We start from the raw sequence: 21,673 nt of genomic DNA on the forward strand, positions 1-21,673 counted from the left end.
AAAAAAGAACAGAATATCCAAGAATTGTGGGACAATTACAATAGTGTAGTATACGTGTAATGGGAATATCAGAAAGAGAAGTAAGAGAAAGGAACAGAAGAAATATTTGAAGAAATAATTACTGAGAATTTCCCAAAAGTAATGATAGACACAAAACCACAGATAGAGGAAGCTCAGAGAACACAAAAAGGATGAATATCAATCAATCAATAAATTTACACCTAGGCATATCATATTCAAACTGCAGAAAATAAAAGAAAAATTTGAAAGAAGCCAGAGGACAGAAAATGACCCGGAGAGTCAGGTTTAAATTTAGAATTCTTAGATTCCACTGGTCACAAATCCCTGGTCACTGATCTGGGACTTGACCACTTCTGTTCCCACCCAGATCCACTCCCACACCACTAGGGGTTTTGAATGGCTCTGTATAGAAATTCTTGGCTTCCCCATCATGCTCTATCTACATTCTCTGCAAATAGTTTTACCTGTCACCTCCCGGCCCAGCCTCAATTCAGTGAATGTGGGGAAGAGTCCTGCCAGGTCTGAAAAAGCCTTGGTTGTATATGAGCAAAAAATTCTGGGAGTGATGATTAGAAGGAAGGTCGTGGGTTCTGATGAGCCTATAATTTTGATGCCGTAGACTTCTACCCTATGAAGAAGGCTTGGCTGGAGGGGGGCCAGAATGGGCTCACTACAGTGTAGAATCCAAGGCAAGGCCCCTCCTGCCTGGGCTTCAGGGCAGCTCTAGCTCTGATGGAAGCCATAAGTGATCTTGGCAAGGGCTCTCTTGATAGTAGAATGGGTCAGACACTTAGTCAGATGTAAGTTGGGGAGACAGTGGGTGGCTAGGAAATGGGGGCAGTGGGTGTAGACAGGTTGTTCAATAATTTTGACTCTTAAAAGGGAGGTAACTTGAAAGAGATGGCAGGGAAAGGGAGCCATTTTAGAGATTTGAGGAGAGTAGAGAAGTTTTGAGAGGTTTGAAATAGTATTTATGGAGAGAAACATGGCAGGACAGTCAGGCCCTTTTAAGCGCAAATGTAAGTGTATGGTTCAATTTGTTCTGTATGGTAATTTTCCCCAGCAATTATCAGCTGCTTAAAAGCAGGTATTATTTTGTTCTTTAAAATAGTATTGATTAGATTTATTTAACTTTATTGAGAAGAGCATTCAAATGGAACCACAAAACATCCTGGGTTTAGTTTGCCTCTGCCACTAACTTGGGCAGGTTATTTCACATCTATGGGCACCGTATGACTCACTGTAAGAGTTGTAGAGGCAACACCCAAATCCCTATACTGCTGCCACCTAAGTGATGGCACTCTTCCCCTATTCTAAGTGATAAGAAAAAGCAGATGGGGCAATTCATGGTAAAGCTGTTATCATAGTATAATGCATAGTCCCTTTCTTTGCGCTTCATAGAGCCACCCATGAGAATTGCAAATGACAAATATTGCTGTATACATGTATATGATGTTGAAATATGAATACAACATGAATATTGGAGCTCACCCAACTTTTGATCAGCAATGTTGGGCAGCGTTAATTATTGAAAAGTTTTTCTTACATGGAGCCGAAACTTCACCTCCCTATAATTTCCTGCGTATTAGTTTTAGTTTTGCAATGCAGAGCAGGTATGCATTTCTCTTACATGAGAGTCCTGCAAGGCATGCCTGCTCAAGTTTTCATTTCACCAGGTTAGACAGTTCCAAGTCTTCCAGCCCTTTCCTGACATAGGGTTTGTGTAATATCACTATACTGACCATTACTTACTACTGATGATTAATGCAGTGATGAAGAACAATGAAATTGTGAGGATGGAAGACATGCCTCTGCCATTTGCTCACTGTGGGTATTGGGGGTTCCCTGTTTGTCCCTCTAGATCCACTCTCCACCCTTCTTTACCCTGCTTTGGCCACAGATGGCTGACTTGAATGAATATCAACCGGCCCCTATGTTCTCTGCTTTCCAGATAGATTTAGGCAGCAGAAAGCTTGAGCAGAAGATGAGAGGGAGAGAGTTGAATGAGATTAGGGTGTCTCTTTCTCTAGTTATCACCTTCCCTAGCATTGCCTCCGTCTATATGCTCTTTTATGAAAAGTCATGGGTCCTCTCAAGGCAGCCATCTCTACAGGAGCCTCTCCTAGTAGATTCCCATCGACTACACCCTTGCTTGCCCTTTTGGACCTGGGGATGGTATTAGCTTCCATTTTGCTAGCACCTGATTACTGCTCTATCCATTTGATTCTGCCTCATCTTTATTTAACATTTTAAAGAATCACTTTGTAATAGATCCTTCTGAATTAAGCCTCTGTAATTTTCCTTACGTATCAAACGAGCACAATAGCACCCATCCACAGTCCCTTATCCACAAATCTGAAACCAAGATTTGAAAGCCACAAGTGAGTTTCTAACTTATTTAGAAACCCCAATCCTTTATAGTTTTTCATTTATTCCAATTTATGAGAATTTCAGGTTTCACTTCAGAAATTAATGTGTTTGATTATGAGATGATGCTCTAAATTTTGCTTGGGATGTTAAGTATAAATAGTATACTCATATTATCTTTGATCTATTCTGATCATCCCTTTCCCCAAGAGTTTCATGTAAGGGATATGTAGCTGTAGCATCGATGTTGTAGAATTGTGAAATTATATACAGTAATGCACGTATAGTTCTGAGCATGATGTCTTGCTTATAATAAGAAATTCATGAATGTTGACTGCTCTTTTTCCTTCAATGGGATTTATGATTTTTAATATTGCTAATTTCATATAAACTACTATATTCCATTTTTATTTTTAAGTTTTAAAAATTCTGAATAATGACTGGGATTTTTATAGAAAGAGACTCACCAAAAATATAAAAGACCATAGGCCATCCCAGGGAGTCACAGATGAATCCAGTTATAAGTAGGACAACACAGGGTCCTAGCAGAAGTCCTAATCAGAAGGCACAAAGAACACCCCCAATGAATGCAGGCATCTGGAAGTAGAAATAATGTAGTCTCATGGTAGCAGTGAACAATTTATAGTGAAATATTTGTAATAACATAACACCGAACAGAAGAAATTAATAAAATATTTGCTTTTCTCTCTTTTCTCTGTTGTTTGAGATAAGGAAGCCTCTTCTCCATCCCAGACAATTTCCATATCTTTAAAGTGAGGATGGTTTCCAAAGCCCTTGACAGTTCAAAACATACATGTTTCTTACGGCTCTAGGGCAGCACATGCTACCATGAGATGACAATGAGATTAAACATTCTAGGCCCGTAGTCATTACCTGATAAACTCAGAGAGGTAAGTCGGACTTGTTCCAAGGGAGGAGCCCACTTGATCCATACTACTTGCTGAGTTGTTAATGCTACCCCCTGAAAGAAGAATAATTAGAACATTTGATCTCCGACACTTTCTGTGAATTTAAACTCTTGGTTCAGTTTTTGTATTCTCTTAATACCTGGAATAGTCCCTGGATTACTCGGCATATGATGACCAAAGCTTCTCCAAATTCAGCTGCCAGGGGGATGAGCAGAGTAAATAGAGAGCTGAGGAACAATGCAGAACCAACCATTTTCTTTAAGGAGTATATTCCAGATAAATATCCAGCAGGAATTTGGCTGATGAGTATACCGTAGAAGATGGAACTTAACATGATCCCCTGGATTTCAGTGCTCCAGTTATACACAGGGTTCTGAAAGGAAAAAGGAGACGCATCTAGCCACTCTGCAGATGATTTTCTATGATGTTCAGGAATATGGGAAAACTGGTCTTCCAGCTTACCCCATGTAAAATAGCAGCCCTCTGCCTAATATCCTCTATTATGGGACTTCTTTATTCTAATAACATCATTCTCTGTGTGTAATTACATTTTATCATTGGTACCCTCAACTATAACGAAAAGTCTTTGCAGTCAAGGGCATCATTTGTACCACCCATACCTGTCACAGCATAGACGTTTAATACTTGCTTTAAAAAAAAATTTTAGATATAATTGGCATATTATATTGGTTTCAGGTGTACAACATAATGATTCGATATTTGTATATATTGAGAAATGATCACAAGTCTAGTTAACATCCATCACCATATATATAGTTGTGATGAACTTTTAAGATCTACTCTCTTAGCAACTTTCAACTATACAATACAGTATCATTAACTATAGTCACCATGTTATATGCTACACCCCCATAACAATTTTTTTAAAGATTTATTTTGATGTGGACCATTTTTAAAAAGTTTTTATTGAATTTGTTACAACATTGCTTCTGTTTTGGTTTTTTGGCCGCCAGCCACATGGGATCTTAGCTCCCCAACCAGATATTGAAACCACACCCCCTCATTGGAAGGCAAAGTCTTAACCACTGGACCACCAGGGAGGTCCCCCCATAACTTATTTTATAGCTGGAAGTTTACATTTTTTAACTCTCTTTACCCATTTTGCCCAACACCGCCCTCCCCCGACCCCCTGCTACTGGCAACCACCAGCCTATTCTCTGTAACCAGGAGCTCAGTTTCATTTGTTTGTTTAGATTCCACATATAAACAAGATCGTATAGTATTTGTCTTTCTTTGTCTGATTTATTTCACTTAGCATAATACACTCAAGGTCCATTCATGTTGTTGCAAATGGCGAGATTTCTTACTTTTTATGACGGAATAATATTCCATTGTATATATACACCGCATTTGCATTATCCATTCATCCTTGGATGGATCCTTAGGCTGTTGTAAATAATGCTGCAATGAACATGGGGGTGTAGATATTTTTTCAAGTTAGTGTTTTTATTTTCTTAGGATAAATACCCAGAACTAGAATTGCTGGATATGGTAATTTAATTTTTAAATTTTTGAAGAACCTTCATACTGTTTTCCATAGTGACTGCACTAATTTACATTATACCGTCAGTACACTAGGGTTCTCTTCTCTCCACATCTTAGTCAACACTTGATATTTCTTGTCTTTTTGATAATATCCATGTTGACAGGTATGAGGTGATACCTTGTGGGTTTGATTTGCATTTCCCTGATGATGTTGGGCACCTTCTCATGCGCCTGTTGACAATTTGTACGTCTTTTCTGGAAAAATGTCTATTCAGATCCTCTGCCCATTTTTTAATTAGATTTTTTTTTTTTGCAATAGAGTTAAATGAGTTCTTCATATATTTTGGATACCAATCTCTTATCAGATATGATTTGCAAATATTTTCTCTCATTCAGTAGGTTGCCTTTTCATTTTGTTGACGGTTTCCTTTGTCGTGCAGAAGCTTTTTAGTTTGAAGTAGTCTCACTTGTTTATTTTTGCTTTTGTTGCCATTGATTTTGATGTAAAATCCAAAAAATCATAGCCAAGACTAATGTCAGTGAGCTTTTCACCTATGTTTTCTTCTAGTTTTATATTTTTAGGTCTTAATGTTCCAATGTTGGATTCATTTTGAGTTAATTTTTGTGTGCATTATAAGATAGTGGCTCAGTTTTCCCAACACTATATATTGAAGAGATTGTCTTTTCATCATTTTATATTCTTGCCTCCTTTGTCATAGATAAATTGCCCAAATACGTATGGGTTTATTTCTGGGCTATCTACACTGCTTCGCTGATTGACGTGTCTGAGTTTATGCAAATACCATACTTTTTGGATTACTATAGCTTTGGAATGTAGTTTGAAATCAGGGAGCTTGATGCCTCTAGCTTTGTTTTTCTTTCTCATTATTGCTTTGGCTATTCTGGGACTTTTGTAGTTCCATACAAATTGTAGTACTGTTTGTTCTATTTCTGTGAAAAAGGCAATCGGAATTTTGATGATTACTTCTAATCTGTAGACATTTTAACAATATGAATTCTTTCAATTCATGAGCACAAAATATCTTTCCATTTACTTGTGTCTTCTTCAGTTTCTTTCATCAGCGTCATACAGTTTTCAGTGCATAGGTGTTTAACCTTCTTGGTTAAATTTATTCCTGTATATTTTAGTCTTTTTGATGCAATTAGAATTGTTTTCTTAATTTTGTTTCTGCTAGTTTGTTAATAGTGTATAGAAATGCAACAGCTTTTTGTATATTGATTTTGTATCTTACAACTTTACTGAATTCGTTTTTATTTCTAACAGTTTCCTTAGTGGAGTCTTCAGGATTTTCTATATATAATATCATGTCATCTGCAAATAGTGACAATTTTACTTCTTCCTTTTCAATTTGGATGCATTTTTTTTCCCTTGCCTAATTGCTCTGGTGAGGACTTCCAATACTATGTTGAATAAAAGTGGTGGGAGTGGGAATCACTGTTTTATTCCTGATATTAGAGGATAAGCTTTCAGATTTTCACCATTGAGTATGATGTTATCTGTGGTCTTGTTATACATGGCCTTTATTATGTTGAGGTACATTCCCTCTATACTCACTTGTTTAGAATTTTGGATATTAATTTTGTCAAACCCTGATGGCCACCAGAGCCAGATGATCAAGGTGGCAGCTGTTAAAAAGAAAAAAAAAATCGGGTGCCAGAACAAGAGGCCAGATGAATATAAAAGCTCCCCTTTGGGAGATACTGGCTCTCCAGAGCACAGCAAAGAGAGAACACAAGGATGGCATCTGCTGGTCTCCATCCCCAAAGAGAACTCCAGCAGGCCCTAGATGTGTGTTAAATTAGATGCCCGCCCCTCAGGCCAATAATTTATGGTAAGCAAATAAGCCTCTTTCATAGAACATCTTGGTGCTTTTCAAATGGCTGCTTCTGTTCTGTGCTCTGGGGTAGGTGAGTCCATGTGCAAGCCCTTTAAGAACCACTTCTCAGTTCGCTATACCCTGTGGGACTTGTGTATACGAGCCCTGTTGGCTTTCAGAGCTAGATATTTGGGTGGCGTATCTCTCAGGCGCAGGTCTTAAAAGTTGGCATGCCCACTGTGGGGTTCAAACTCTTCACTCCTCAGGGTTGCCTTGCTGGGTCGCCTTGCCAGGAGTGGGGTTTACAGTAAGATTGTGTCTCAGCATTTCCTCTTGGTTGTGGGCTTTTTCTTGTTCGCCCGATGTGTAGGAGTTACTCAGCTTTCAATTTTCTTTCCAGAGGAAGTTGTTCCATATGTAGCTGTATATTTGGTGTGTCTGTATGAAGAGGTGAGTCCAGGACCTTTCTACCTCTCCATCTTCAACATCTCTAATACTTATTTCTTGAATGTTGCTAAAAAACATGTAAACTCTTCTGTAGAGTGCCATGTAATACTACATTTACTGCAATCATTAATTTCCTCTTGCCCCTTCTCACCCTCTAATTTCTCTATTCAGTTAACCTCATTCACAAAACAACATTTTCCCCACACACACATGATCCCAGAGAGAAAAGCAGCAATTGAGAGAATATCAAATCATGAAGAGAAGTTCTCAGGCTGAACTATGGAAATAATTGAATGGGATAGTGAAGGAAAAAGACCATTTCTCTTCTTTTGCTTGGCTCTGATGTGGCATGTTTTGTTGTGTCTTGGGAGTGGTTTCCTCTGTCAATTCTTAGGCTAGGTGGTCTTGCATAATTTTGTTGCATTATTAAAGTTGATATAAGATATTCTGAACATTGAACTTATACTTTGGACTATGAAGAGGCTGTGTTATTTTTGGACCCACTGAACATGCAGAAGCCTTAATTTTAGTAGGTGAGGACAAGATAAAGCCTCTTTGGTAATGTGTATGATAGTCTGCTTCTCTAAACTTTCTCTGCACTTGCATAATTAGTTTTTATATTAAGAAATGAAGAGTTTTGTTAAATAATGAATGTTCTTAATGAAATTTTTGGCTGACTATGAAATAATGAAATAGGTAGGAGTCTATGTGTTTGTTCTCTCATCACTGTTATCTTTCACCCTTCACCCCTTTTTTTTTTTTTCCCTCCCTTTCTCAAATCTCTGTCATCCTGTAGCTGTGGCCTCTGTATAGTGATGTCTCTTTCTGATGGAAAGGACTTTCATGAGAGATCTGGTAGGAGTACAACTCTGAGAATATTGAATAGTGAGAGGCATCCATAGAGTAGCCAAGGGAGCATGGAAGCTCCAGATCTTTTCCATTGGTGGGAAGCTACTCAGAGGATGGAACAAGATGCTCTGCCATTTTTTTCTAAATCACAGGAATTACGCCAAGGAAATCAATATTCACCCTTACCCATATCAGGTGGTCCAGCACACATTTGTTCAACTCTCCCTGTGCAGATTATTCAGAATATTGGGTTGTTTTTCTAATGGCATAACGCCATCACTCTTCACAGCAGGATGTAAAAAAAAGAAAAAAAGCCCACCATAGTTGAATTAAAACTGCTGAACTCATAAACTCCCCACACCAGAAGGATAAAACCTAAGTTGCATTAACTAGTTGTCATTAAACAAAGTGCTACATATATAAATGTTTACATTATCCTATATAAATCTTAGGAATAAATATATATACATCTGTATGAGTCATATAAATGAATAACAAGTAGATAATATCTACTTGTAAAATGGACTAAGGGTATCAATAATTTATGAGAGAAAAATGGAAATGATCAATAAGTATAGGTCACAGAAATATAAAAATGTGCACATTCATTAATAATAAAAAATTTAAAGTTATGGCAGAATTTCTATCAGATTGGTAAATTTTAAATAGAATAATTATACACACTCCTTGGCTGTTGTGGCAGAGGGAAGACTGATAGAGAATACTCCTCATTTATGTGTCACACTTTTTCTCATCTTCCTTCCTTTTCCTTTCTATACTCAGTGTCCCTTACTGTGGTCTCTGTGGTTCCTATTCTCTCTTGTTTTCCTGTTATTTTGTCTTCTTTCCTAATATGTTCTGTCTCGTTTTATCATAATCCTTTTCTGAGTTCTGTGAATTTCCTTTTTTTTTTTTTTGCATTCATCTGCTGTCTGAGCATAGACTGCTACCACCTGGCTATTTCTGCTTTGAGCTCCTGGATGTGCTGCACTGTAGTGTTCCTTCCATAGCTAGAGTTGCTTTCCTAGTTTTTAGGTTCATTTGTAATTTCAGGTTACAATTTAGATCTGCTTTGGGAAAATGATATCCTGGTGAGTTTTCATACTTGAGAATAATTATGTGCTCTGTTTCTTCATCTAGTACCTTTGTAGAGCAACAAACTGAAATCCTTTTCTGTGACTCATATTTGAAGAAGATCAACTGTCCTGGATTATAGCAGCAGGTTCCATGGGGGGTGGGGTGGGGGTGAATGTGCCAAAGAAATGTTCCAAGCTCCACAGCTTGAGCTGCCTCTTCTTTTTCTACAGTGAAGGAAATAAAATACAGCCTTTGTGAGTAGCCATCTCTCTTGCCTCTTCTTTTGCTACAGTGAAGGAAATAAAACACAGGCTTTGTGAATAGTCATCTCTCTAGAAAATGGGGTTCTCGATTTTTAAACCAAGGCAATGGAATACTACAAATATTTAAGAATTAAAGAAAAAAATTTTGAATAGATTTGGCAGATTTTTTGAGGTACAATTGACACAGTAAACTGTATATTTAATCTTTGTCATAAAGTGTACAACTTGCTAAATTTTTAAATGTGTACGCTCATGAAACCATCATCAGAACCAAGATGATGAACATATTATTCACCTCCAAAAGTTTTCTTACTCCTTGTAATTCCTCCCTTCTGCTCCTCTGCTGCCAATGATCTGCTTTGTCATCATTTCCTAGAAGTTTTATATATATAAATGGAGTCATACAGTATGTACTGTTTCTTTTTGTCTAGCTTAGTTGACTCAGCATAATTAGAGTGGCATCCATGTTGTCCTGTGTATCAATAGTTCATCCCTTTTTAGTACTAAGCAGTACTCCATTTTATGGACGGGCCATAGTTTGTGCATTCATTCACCTATTGATGAACATGTTGGTTGTTTCCAGTTTTTGGCTATTACAAATAAAGCTACAATGAGAATCTATATATACATCTCTGTATGGACACATGCTTTCATTTCTCTTTAGTAGCAGTGGAATGGCTGGATCATACGGTAGCTGTATGCTTAACTAAAGTGGTTGTACCATTGTGAATTATCACCAACAGTGTAGAAGACTTCCAGTTCCTCCACATTCTTAACAACACTTATGTCCAATCTTTATAATTTTGGCCATTTGAATTGGTGTGTAGTCATATACCTTTGTGGATTTAATTTGTTTATGTCTAATGACTAATGAGGTGGAGCATATTTTCATGTATTTGCCATCCATGTATCATCTTTGATGAAGTACCTATTCACATCTTTTCCCCATTTTTGTGCTGCATTGTTGGTTTCATTTATTACTGAGTTTTGATAAACTTCCTTTACTAGATATGATTTTCAAAAATTTACCACTGTCTCTGGTTTGTCTTTTCAGTCTTTTAACAGTGTTTTTTGAATTTTGGTGAAGTCCAATTCTTTTGTTTATTCTTTTGTGGATCATGAAAAAAATCAGTAGTTCATATGTGTGTGAGTCTATTTCTGGACACTCTGTTCTATTTCAATGATTACTTTTCTGTCTTTATGCTAATAACACACTGTCTTGATTACTGTAGCTTTATAACAAAGTCTTAAAATCAGGTAGGTAGCGTTATTCCTATAACTATTGATTTTTTACCAAATTTAAAAGACAATTCAGTGGAGAAAGAAGTCTTTTCAACAAATGATGCTAGAACAGTTGTATATACATATGTAAAAAAGGATCTTCAACACAACATATACAAAAATTGAAAAAATGAATCATATTTAAATGTAAAACCTGAAATTATAAAACTTCTAGAAGAAAATATAACAGATATTTTTACTTTGGGCTATGCAAAGATTTATTAGATATAAAGCCAGAAGAAGTTTTGGTAAAACCAATAGAAGTTCTTTATGCAGAAGGAAAATTATATAGTTCAGAAACTTGGATCTACATTTGAAAAAGAAGAGCATGAAGAAAGAATAAATAAAGGTGTAAATTATTTTATTTTGAATTGATGCAAAAGATACCTACTTGTTTAAAGCAATATGTAATTCTGTATTGGGTATTTATATCATATGGATAAGGGAAATGAATAGCAGCAGTGTCACAAAAGATGGGAGAGAGGAATTAAGAATACTCTGTTATAAAGTGCCTGCACTACACATGAAGCAGTAAAGTGTTATTTGACAGTGGATTTCTATTATTAAAAAATGTATATTGTAAACCCTAGGGAAACTACTAAAACAGGTTTTTTAAAGTATAAATGATACATCAAGAGAAGAAATAAAATTGAATCATATAAAATGCTCAATTATACCAAGATAAGGCAAAAAAAGGAGTGGAAAAAAGAAAGGTAACAAAGAACAGATGTAACAAATAGAAAACAGTTACCAATTTTATATTTGCCTTTTCTCCTTTTAGTTCTAGCAGTTTTAGCCTTCTGTATTTTGCTGCTTTGTTAGAGACATACATGTTTAGGATTATTGTTAGAGACATACATGGTTAGGATTATTATGTCTTCTTGGAGAATTGACCCCATTATCATTAGACAGTGTCCTCTTTAACTCTAATAATCTTCCTTGCTATAAATTCTGCTATGTCTGAAATTAATATAGCTCCCTCAGTTTTTCTTTGCCTGATAATGTCTTTATTCTCTGTGACTTTTGAGGTAATTTCATTGGATATAGAATTCTAGTTTGGCAGGTGTCTTTTTTTTTTTCTTTAAATACTTTAAAGAATTCATTTATCTCTTCATGTTTGAGTGGTGTCTGATAAGAAGTCTTCTGTAATTCTTATCCTTGTTCCTCTGTAGGTGATTCTTTCCTCTAGCTTCATTCAAGATTTCTCTTTGTCTTAGTTTTCTGCAATTTAAATATGTATGTCTGGGTGGTTGTTCTTGTTGTTGTTGATTATTTTTCTTTTTAGTATTTATCCTGTTTGGTGTTCTCTGAGCTTCTTGGATTTGTGGCTTGGTGTCTGCCATTAATTTCAAAAAGTTCTCAGCCATTAATTTTTCAAATATTTCTTCTTCCCATTTTTTCCTACTCTTCCTGGTGTTCTAGTCATGCATATGTTACAACTTTTGGTATTGTCCACAGTTCTGCAATGTTCTGTTTGTTTGTTTATTTGTTTATTTGTTAAATTCTCTTTCATTTCAGCTTGGGAAGTTCCTATTGACCTATATTCAAGTTCAATGATCCTTTCCCCAGCTGTGTTGAGATTACTTATAAGCCCATCAAGGTATTCTTTGTACCTGTTACAGTTGCCATGATTTCTACTATTTCTTTTTTATGCTTTCTAATAATATCCATCTCTCTATTAACATTACCTATCTGGTATTGTATGTTGTCATTTTTTTTCCCATTAGAGCCCTTGACATATTAATTATTGTTATTTTAAATTCCCTGTCTAGGAATTCCTACATATGTGTCAAATCTGAGCCTGGTTCTGATGCTTATGTTAAAAAAAATCAGGGTGCAGTATACTTCATATAGCGTTAGTTTTAATGTAAATAGTGGTGATAATAAGAAAATATTTTCTTATTTGCCTGTGTATTCATAAAGGGACATAGGAAGAGTATAGTGGAAAATATTTTTCCCACCTATTTTCATTTTTTTCTGTACTATATCTTCGGATAGGTATCAACTCATTACCTTCCATAGATGAAATTAATGAAACATGTAAATGTACTGTATGTTAAAAATGTAAATAAGAAAGAAAAAGTATCTTGACTTCTACTTCTCATTTAAGATGCTTTCCTTTTTTCTCCTGTCCAAACTTCTCTTGCCCTTTACAAATACTGAGACATATTTTAGTTGTGGGACATGTTTATTTAGGTTATTACTGGCAAGGCAGATCAAGACTTGAGCTTCTTTCTCTAATAATTACTGTCATATCAATTATGATAACATTCAACCTCTCCACAAATTAGTTAGCAAGATAGGATTTTAAACTTATGACTGTCTATAATATTTTTGATATACCTTTATGTTATCCTGTGGCTCCTTTGTGGAGGTGTTGGACAAACCATGTGGCTCTGTGCTGTTCACCATGGTTATCATTGTGAGGCTCATACACACACGCTGTGACATTATTATAACATTACAGAGGAGCAGAAAGAGAGCAATTCCATAACGAATGGAACAAAAATTTGGAACTGGAATGTAGAACAGAAAGTATCCATCGTTAACACATCTGAGGTAATAACATATTTTAACTTTAGGAAGTGCCACTTAGAAATTTGGACCCCTATATATTAATTTAAAATTTTATTGTACTAACTGGCTTTTGAGAAGTTATGACACAATAAGAAGATGTGGGACTGATCTTATAATTTCATACCCACTAAAATATAATCCCTAACAGAATGTCCCAGAAAATTGAGCCAGTCTTTGAAGTACTTTGGCTCATGTCTATTTTAAAGGGACCATTTACAAATACCCTGAGTTACTCTTGGAATTAAGTCCCCTGAACAACAAAAAAGACCTTCCCTCAAGTAAACTGCTGCATTCTCAAAACTTATATGACTAGTCTGGTTGAGAAACTCATATGTGCACATTGCAGAGAAAAACAGCACTTAAAAAAATGTAATGTATTTGAAGTAGTTTCAAGCTAGAGTAATCAGTGTAGTGTTGGTGTAAGGCCAAACAAATTCATCAATAGGAGAAAGTAGGGAGTCCAGAAAGAGAGGAGTATAAATAATCATATGCTTTTGAATAAATACACTAATGCAAATCAATGGAGGCAAGTACAGCCTTTTGAACAAACGGCACTTTCTTAAGAGAAATAAAAATATGTGTCTACAAAAGGCTTGTACTGAAATGTTTATAGCAGCTTTATTCAAAATAGCTGGATATTTGGAATGGATGAACATACCATAGTGTATTAATACAATGGCTATTACTCAGAAATACAAAGTAAGGAAACACTGATACACTCAACAATCTGGATGAATCTCAACAAAAATATGCTCAGCTGAAGAAGCTAGACACGAAAGAGTGCATACTATTTTTATGCATACTATTTCTATGAATTTCAAAAATGGGCAATATTAATTTATGTGGCTAGATATTACAAAAACTATTCCCTCTTGGGGAGGAGGGCAAAAGGACATGAAGGGACTTTAATGTAGTGTTCTATGAGTCTTGTTTGTAAGTTTATACATTTTTCAAAACACATCTAAGATTATCCAACAGCAACAACAACCACAACCACAACTGGCATTGGGAGAGGAACCAAGATGGCAGAGTAGAAGGACGTGCTCTCACTCCCTCTTGTGAGAACATCAGAATCACAACTAGTTGCTAGACAGTCATCGATAGGAAGACACTGGAACTCACCAAAAAAATACTCCACATCCAAAGACAAAGGAGAAGCCACAATGAGATGGTAGGAGGGGTGCAATCACAGTAAAATCAAATCCCATAACTGCCAGATTGGTGACTCACACACTGCAGAGCACTTATACCACAGAAGTCCACCCACTGGAGTGAAGGTTCTGAACCCCACGTCAGGCTTCCCAACCTGGGGGTCCGGCAACAGGAGGAGAAATTCCTAGAGAATCAGACTTTGAAGGCTAGCGGGATTTGATTGAAGGACTTTGACAGGACTAGGGAAACAGAGACTCCACTCTTGGAGGGCACACACAAAGTAGTGTGCGCCTCGGGCCCCAGGGGAAGTAGCAGTGACCCCAGGGGAGAATGAACCAGAGCTACCTGCTAGTGTTGGAGGGTCTGCTGCAGAGGCAGGGGGTGGCTGTGGCTCACCATGGGGAAAAGGACACTGGCAGAAGAAGTTCTGGGAAGTACTCCTTGGCGCGAGCCCTCCCAGAGTCTGTCATTAGCGCCACCAAGGAGCCCAGGTAGGCTCCAGTGTTGGGTTGCCTCAGGCAAAACAACCAACAGGGAGGGAACCCAGCCCCACCCATCAACAGTCAAGTAGATTAAAGTTTTACTGAGCTCTGCCCACCAGAGCAACAGCCAGCTCTACCCACCATGACTCCCTTCCTTCAGGAAACTTACACAAGCCTCTTAGATAGCCTCATCCACCAGAAGGCAGACAGCAGAAGCAAGAAGAACAACAATCCTGCAGCCTGTGGAACAAAAACCACACTCACAGAAAGACAGACAAGATGAAAAGGCAGAGGGCTATGTACCAGATGAAGGAACAAGATAAAACCCCAGAAATACAACTAAATGAAGTGGAGAGAGGCAACCTTCCAGAAAAAGAATTCAGAATAACGATAGTGAAGATGATCCAGGACCTCGGAAAAAGAATGGAGGCAAAGATTGAGAAGACGCAAGAAATGTTTAACAAAGACCTAGAAGAATTAAAGAACAAACAAACAGAGATGAACAATACAATAACTGAAATGAAAACTACACTAGAAGGAATCAATAGCAGAAAAACTGAGGCAGAAGAACGGATAAGTGACCTAGAAGACAGAATGGTGGAATTCACTGCTGTGGAAGAGAATAAAAAAAAAAGAATGAAAAGAAATGAAGACAGCCTAAGAGACAACTGGGACAACAATAAATGCAAAAACTTTCGCATTATAGGGGTCCCAGAAGGAGAAGAGAGAGAGAAAGGACCAGAGAAAATATTTGAAAAGATTATAGTCGAAAATTTCCCTAACATGGGAAAGGAAATAGCTACCCAAGTCCAGGAAGCGCAGCAACTCCCATACAGGATAAACCCAAGGAGAAACATGCCAAGACACATAGTAATCAAATAGGCAAAAATTAAAGACAAAGAAAAATTATTGAAAGCAGCAAGGGAAAAGCAACAAATAACATACAAGGGAACTCCCATAAGGTTAACAGCTGATTTCTCAGCAGAAACTTTACAAGCCAGAAGGGAGTGGCATGATATACTCAGAGTAATGAAAAGAAGAACCTACAACCAAGATTACTCTACCTGGCAAGAATCTCATTGAGATTCGATGGAGAAATCAAAAGCTTTACAGACAAGCAAAAGCTAAGAGAATTCAGCACCACCAAACCAGCTCTACAACAAATGCTAAAGGAACTTCTCTAAGTGGGAAACACAAGAGAAGAAAAGGACCTACAAAAACAAACCTAAAACAATTAAGAAAATGGTCATAGGACATACATATCAATAATTATCTTAAAGGTGAATGGATTAAATGCTCCAAACAAAAGACACAGGCTTGCTGAATGGATACAAAAACAAGACCCATATATAAGCTGTCTACAAGAGACCCACTTCAGACCTAAGGGACACATACAGAGTGAAAGTGAGGGGATGGAAAAAGATATCCCATGCAAATGGAAATCAAAAGAAAGCTGGAGCAGCAATACTCATATCAGATAAAATAGACTTTAAAATAAACAATGTTACAAGAGACAAGGAAGGACACTACACAGTGATCAAGGGATCAATCCAAGAAGAAGATATAACAATTTTAAATATGTATTCACCCAACATAGGAGCACCTCAATACATAAGGCAACTGCTAACAGCTCTAAAAGAGGAAATCAACAGTAACACAATAATAGTGGGGAAATTTAACACCTCACTTACACCAATGGACAGATCACCCAAAATGAAAACAAATAAGGAAACAGAAGCTTTAAATGACACAATAGACCAGATAGATTTAATTGATAGTTATAGGACATTCCATCCAAAAACAGCAGATTACACTTTCTTCTCAAGTGTGCACGGAACATTGTCCAGGATAGATCACATCTTGGGTCACAAATCAAGCCTCAGTAAATTTAAGAAAATTGAAACCATATCAAGCGTCTTTTCTGACAACAACACTATGAGATTAGAGATGAATTACAGGGAAAAAAAAGTAAAAAACACAACCACATGGAGACTAAACAATACGTTACTAAATAACCAAGAGATCACTGAAGAAATCAAAGAGGAAATCAAAAAGTACCTAGAGACAAATGGCAATGAAAACACGATGATCCAAAATCTATGGGATGCAGCAAAAGCAGTTCCAAGAAGGAAGTTTACAGCTATGCAAGCCTACCTCAAGAAACAAGAAAAATCTCAAATAAACAATCTAACCTTACACCTGAAGGAACTAGAGAAAGAAGAACAAACAAAACCCAAAGTTAGCGGAAGGAAAGAAATCATAAAGATCAGAGCAGAAATAAATGAAATAGAAACAAAGAAAACAATAGCAAAGATCAATAAAATTAAAAGCTGGTTCTTTGAGAAGATAAACAAAATTGATAAACCATTAGCCAGACTCATCAAGAAAAAGAGGGAGAGGACTGAAATCAATAAAATTAGAAATGAAAAAGGAGAAGTTACAACAGACACTGCAGAAATACAAAGCATCCTAAGAGACTACTACAAGCAACTTTATGCGAACAAAATGGACAACCTGGAAGAAATGGACAGATTCTTATAAAGGTATAACCTTCCAAGAGTGAACCAGGAAGAAATTGAAAATATAAACAGACCAATTGCAAGTAATGAAATTGAAACTGTGATTAGAAATCTTCCAACAAACAAAAGTCCAGGACCAGGTGGCTTCACAGGTGAATTCTATGAAACATTTAGAGAATAGCTAACACCCATCCTTCTCAAACTCTTCCAAAAAATTACAGAGGAAGAAACACTCCCAAACTCATTCTATGAGGCCACCATTACCCTGATACCAAAATCAGACAAAGATACTGTAAAAAAAGAAAATTACAGACCAATAACACTGATGAATATAGATGCAAAAATCCTCAACAAAATACTAGCAAACAGAATCCAACAACACATTAAAAGGATCATACACCATGATCAACTGGGATTTATCCCAGGGATGCAAGGATTCTTCAATATATGCAAATCAATCAGTGTGGTAAACCATATTAACAAATTGAGGAAGAGAAACCATATGATCCTCTCAATAGATGCAGAAAAAGCTTTTGACAAAATTCAATACCGATTTATGATAAAAACTCTCCAGAAAGTGGGCATACAGGGAAACTACTTCAACATAATAAAGGCCATATATGACAAACCCACAGCAAATATCATTCTCAGTGGTGAAAAACTGAAAGCATTTCCTCTAAGATCAGGAACAAGACAAGGATGTCCACTCTCACCACTATTATTCAACATAGTTTTGGAAGTCCTAGCCATCGCAATCAGAGAAGAAAAAGAAATAAAAGGAATACAAATCGGAAAAGAAGTAAAACTGTCAGTGTTTGCAGATGACATGATACTATACATACAGAATCCTAAAAATGCCACCAGAGACCAGAGCCTACCATCAAGCCTCTTAGATAGCCTCAACCACCAGAGGGCAGAGAGCAGAAGCAAGAAAAACTACAATCCTGCAGCCTGTGGACCAAAAACCACAGTTACAGAAAGATAGACAAGATGAAAAGGCAGAGGGCTATGTACCAGATGAAGGAACAAGAAAAAACCCCAGAAAAACAACTAAATGAAGTGGAGATAGGCAACCTTCCAGAGAAAGAATTCAGAATAATGATAGTGAAGATGATCCAGGACCTCGGAATAAGAATGGAGGCAAAGATTGAGAAGATGCAAGAAATGATTAACAAAGACCTAGAAGAATTAAAGAACAAACAAATAGAGATGACCAATACAATAACTGAAATGAAAACTACACTGGAAGGAATCAATAGCAGAATAACTGAGGCAGAAGAACGGATAAGTGACCTGGAAGACAGAATGGTGGAATTCACTGCTGCGGAACAGACTAAAGAAAAAAGAATGAAAAGAAATGAAGACAGCCTAAGAGACCTCTGGGACAACATCAAACGCAACAACATTCGCATTATAGGGGTCCCAGAAGGAGAAGAGAGAGAGAAAGGACCAGAGAAAATATTTGAAGAGATTATAGTCGAAAACTTCCATAACATGGGAAAGGAAATAGCCACCCAAGTCCAGGAAGCGCAGAGAGTCCCATACAGAATAAACCCAAGGAGAAACACGCCGAGACACATAGTAATCAAAGTGGCAAAAATTAAAGACAAAGAAAAATTATTGAAAGCAGCAAGGGAAAAACGACAAATAACATACAAGGGAACTCCCATAAGGTTAACAGCTGATTCCTCAGCAGAAACTCTGCAAGCCAGAAGGGAGTGGCATGATATACTTAAGGTGATGAAAGGGAAGAACCTACAACCAAGATTACTCTACCCGGCAAGGATCTCATTTAGATTTGATGGAGAAATCAAAAGCTTTACAGACAAGCAAAAGCTAAGAGAATTCAGCACCACCAAACCAGCTCTACAACAAATGCTAAAGGAACTTCTCTACGTGGGAAACACAAGAGAAGAAAAGGACCTACAAAAACAAACCCAAAACAATTAAGAAAATGGTCATAGGAACATACATATCGATAATTACCTTAAACGTGAATGGATTAAACGCCCCAAACAAAAGACATAGACTGGCTGAATGGATACAAAAACAGGACCCATATATATGCTGTCTACAAGAGACCCACTTTAGACCTAGGGACACATACAGACTGAAAGTTAGGGGATGGAAAAAGATATTCCATGCAAATGGAAATCAAAAGAAAGCTGGAGTAGCTATACTCATATCAGATAAAATAGACTTTAAAATAAAGAATGTTACAAGAGACAAGGAAGGACACTACATAATGATCCAGGGATCAATCCAAGAAGAAGATATAACAATTATAAATATATATGCACCCAACATAGGAGCACCTCAATACATAAGGCAACTGCTAACAGCTCTAAAAGAGGAAATCGGCAGTAACACAATAATAGTGGGGGACTTTAACACTTCACTTACACCAATGGACAGATCATCCAAAATGAAAATAAATAAGGAAACAGAAGCTTTAAATGACACAATAGACCAGATAGATTTAATTGATATATATAGGACATTCCATCCAAAAACAGCAGATTACACGTTCTTCTCCAGTGCGCACGGAACATTCTCCAGGATAGATCACATCTTGGGTCACAAATCAAGTCTCAGTAAATTTAAGAAAATTGAAATCATACCAAGCATCTTTTCTGACCACAACGCTATGAGATTAGAAATGAATTACAGGGAAAAAAACGTAAAAAAGACAAACACATGGAGGCTAAACAATACGTTACTAAATAACCAGGAGATCACTGAAGAAATCAAAGAGGAAGTAAAAAAATACCTAGAGACAAATGACAATGAAAACACGACGACCCAAAACCTATGGGATGCAGCAAAAGCGGTTCTAAGAGGGAAGTTTATAGCTATACAAGCCTACCTAAAGAAACAAGAAAAATCTCAAGTAAACAATCTAACCTTACACCTAAAGAAACTAGAGAAAGAAGAACAAACAAAACACAAAGTTAGCAGAAGGAAAGAAATCATAAAGATCAGAGCAGAAATAAATGAGATAGAAACAAAGAAAACAATAGCAAAGATCAATAAAACTAAAAGTTGGTTCTTTGAGAAGATAAACAAAATTGATAAGCCATTAGCCAGACTCATCAAGAAAAAGAGGGAGAGGACTCAAATCAATAAAATCAGAAATGAAAAAGAAGAAGTTACAACAGACACTGCAGAAATACAAAACATCCTAAGAGACTACTATAAGCAACTTTATGCCAATAAAATGGACAACCTGGAAGAAATGGACAAATTCTTAGAAAGGTATAACCTTCCAAGACTGAATCAGGAAGAAACAGAAAATATGAACAGACCAATCACAAGTAATGAAATTGAAACTGTGATTAAAAATCTTCCAACAAATAAAAGTCCAGGACCAGATGGCTTCACAGGTGAATTCTATCAAACATTTAGAGAAGAGCTAACACCCATCCTTCTCAAACTCTTCCAAAAAATTGCAGAGGAAGGAACACTCCCAAACTCATTCTATGAGGCCACCATCACCCTGATACCAAAACCAGACAAAGACACTACAAAAAAAGAAAATTACAGACCAATATCACTGATGAATATAGATGCAAAAATCCTCAACAAAATACTAGCAAACAGAATCCAACAACACATTAAAAGGATCATACACCACGATCAAGTGGGATTTATCCCAGGGATGCAAGGATTCTTCAATATACGCAAATCAATCAATGTGATACACCATATTAACAAACTGAAGAATAAGAACCATATGATCATCTCAATAGATGCAGAAAAAGCTTTTGACAAAATTCAACACCCATTTATGATAAAAACTCTCCAGAAAGTGGGCATAGAGGGAACCTACCTCAACATAATAAAGGCCATATATGACAAACCCACAGCAAACATCATTCTCAATGGTGAAAAACTGAAAGCATTTCCTCTAAGATCAGGAACGAGACAAGGATGTCCACTCTCACCACTATTATTCAACATAGTTCTGGAAGTCCTAGCCACGGCAATCAGAGAAGAAAAAGAAATAAAAGGAATACAAATTGGAAAAGAGGAAGTAAAAGTGTCACTGTTTGCGGATGACATGATACTATACATAGAGAATCCTAAAACTGCCACCAGAAAACAGCTAGAGCTAATTAATGAATATGGTAAAGTTGCAGGATACAAAATTAATGCACAGAAATCTCTTGCATTCCTATACACTAATGATGAAAAATCTGAAAGAGAAATTATGGAAACACTCCCATTTACCACTGCAACAAAAAGAATAAAATACCTAGGAATAAACCTACCTAGGGAGACAAAAGACCTGTATGCAGAAAACTATAAGACACTGATGAAAGAAATTAAACATGATACCAACAGATGGAGAGATATACCATGTTC

The 21,673-nt window shown here is 36.7% G+C and overlaps 1 protein-coding gene across 13 annotated transcripts in view; it reads right to left on the bottom strand.

Moving 5' to 3' along the window:
• SLC17A1 (solute carrier family 17 member 1) overlaps positions 1–21,673 on the bottom strand; it is a 79,979-nt gene that overhangs the window by 40,247 nt on the left and 18,059 nt on the right. For 8 of the 13 annotated variants that reach the window (XR_014250837.1, XM_082413048.1, XM_082413047.1 and 5 more), the window contains 4 exons: positions 12,922–13,094; positions 3,457–3,690; positions 3,283–3,370; positions 2,856–2,942 (listed from right to left, as the gene is read on the bottom strand). Coding sequence is in view for 12 of the 13 variants with exons in the window: in XM_082413049.1 (XP_082269175.1) it covers positions 2,856–2,942; positions 3,283–3,370; positions 3,457–3,690; positions 12,922–13,094 (582 nt within the window). In the remaining variant the exon portion in view is untranslated. Of the gene's footprint in view, positions 1–2,855; positions 2,943–3,282; positions 3,371–3,456; positions 3,691–4,645; positions 9,259–12,921; positions 13,095–21,673 lie in introns of those variants that run through there. The other 5 variants (XM_082413041.1, XM_082413039.1, XM_082413042.1 and 2 more) reach the window with 4 other exon arrangements.

Source organism: Balaenoptera physalus (assembly GCF_965194825.1).
Source record: "Balaenoptera physalus genome assembly, chromosome: 11".
Lineage (NCBI taxonomy): Eukaryota > Metazoa > Chordata > Mammalia > Artiodactyla > Balaenopteridae > Balaenoptera > Balaenoptera physalus.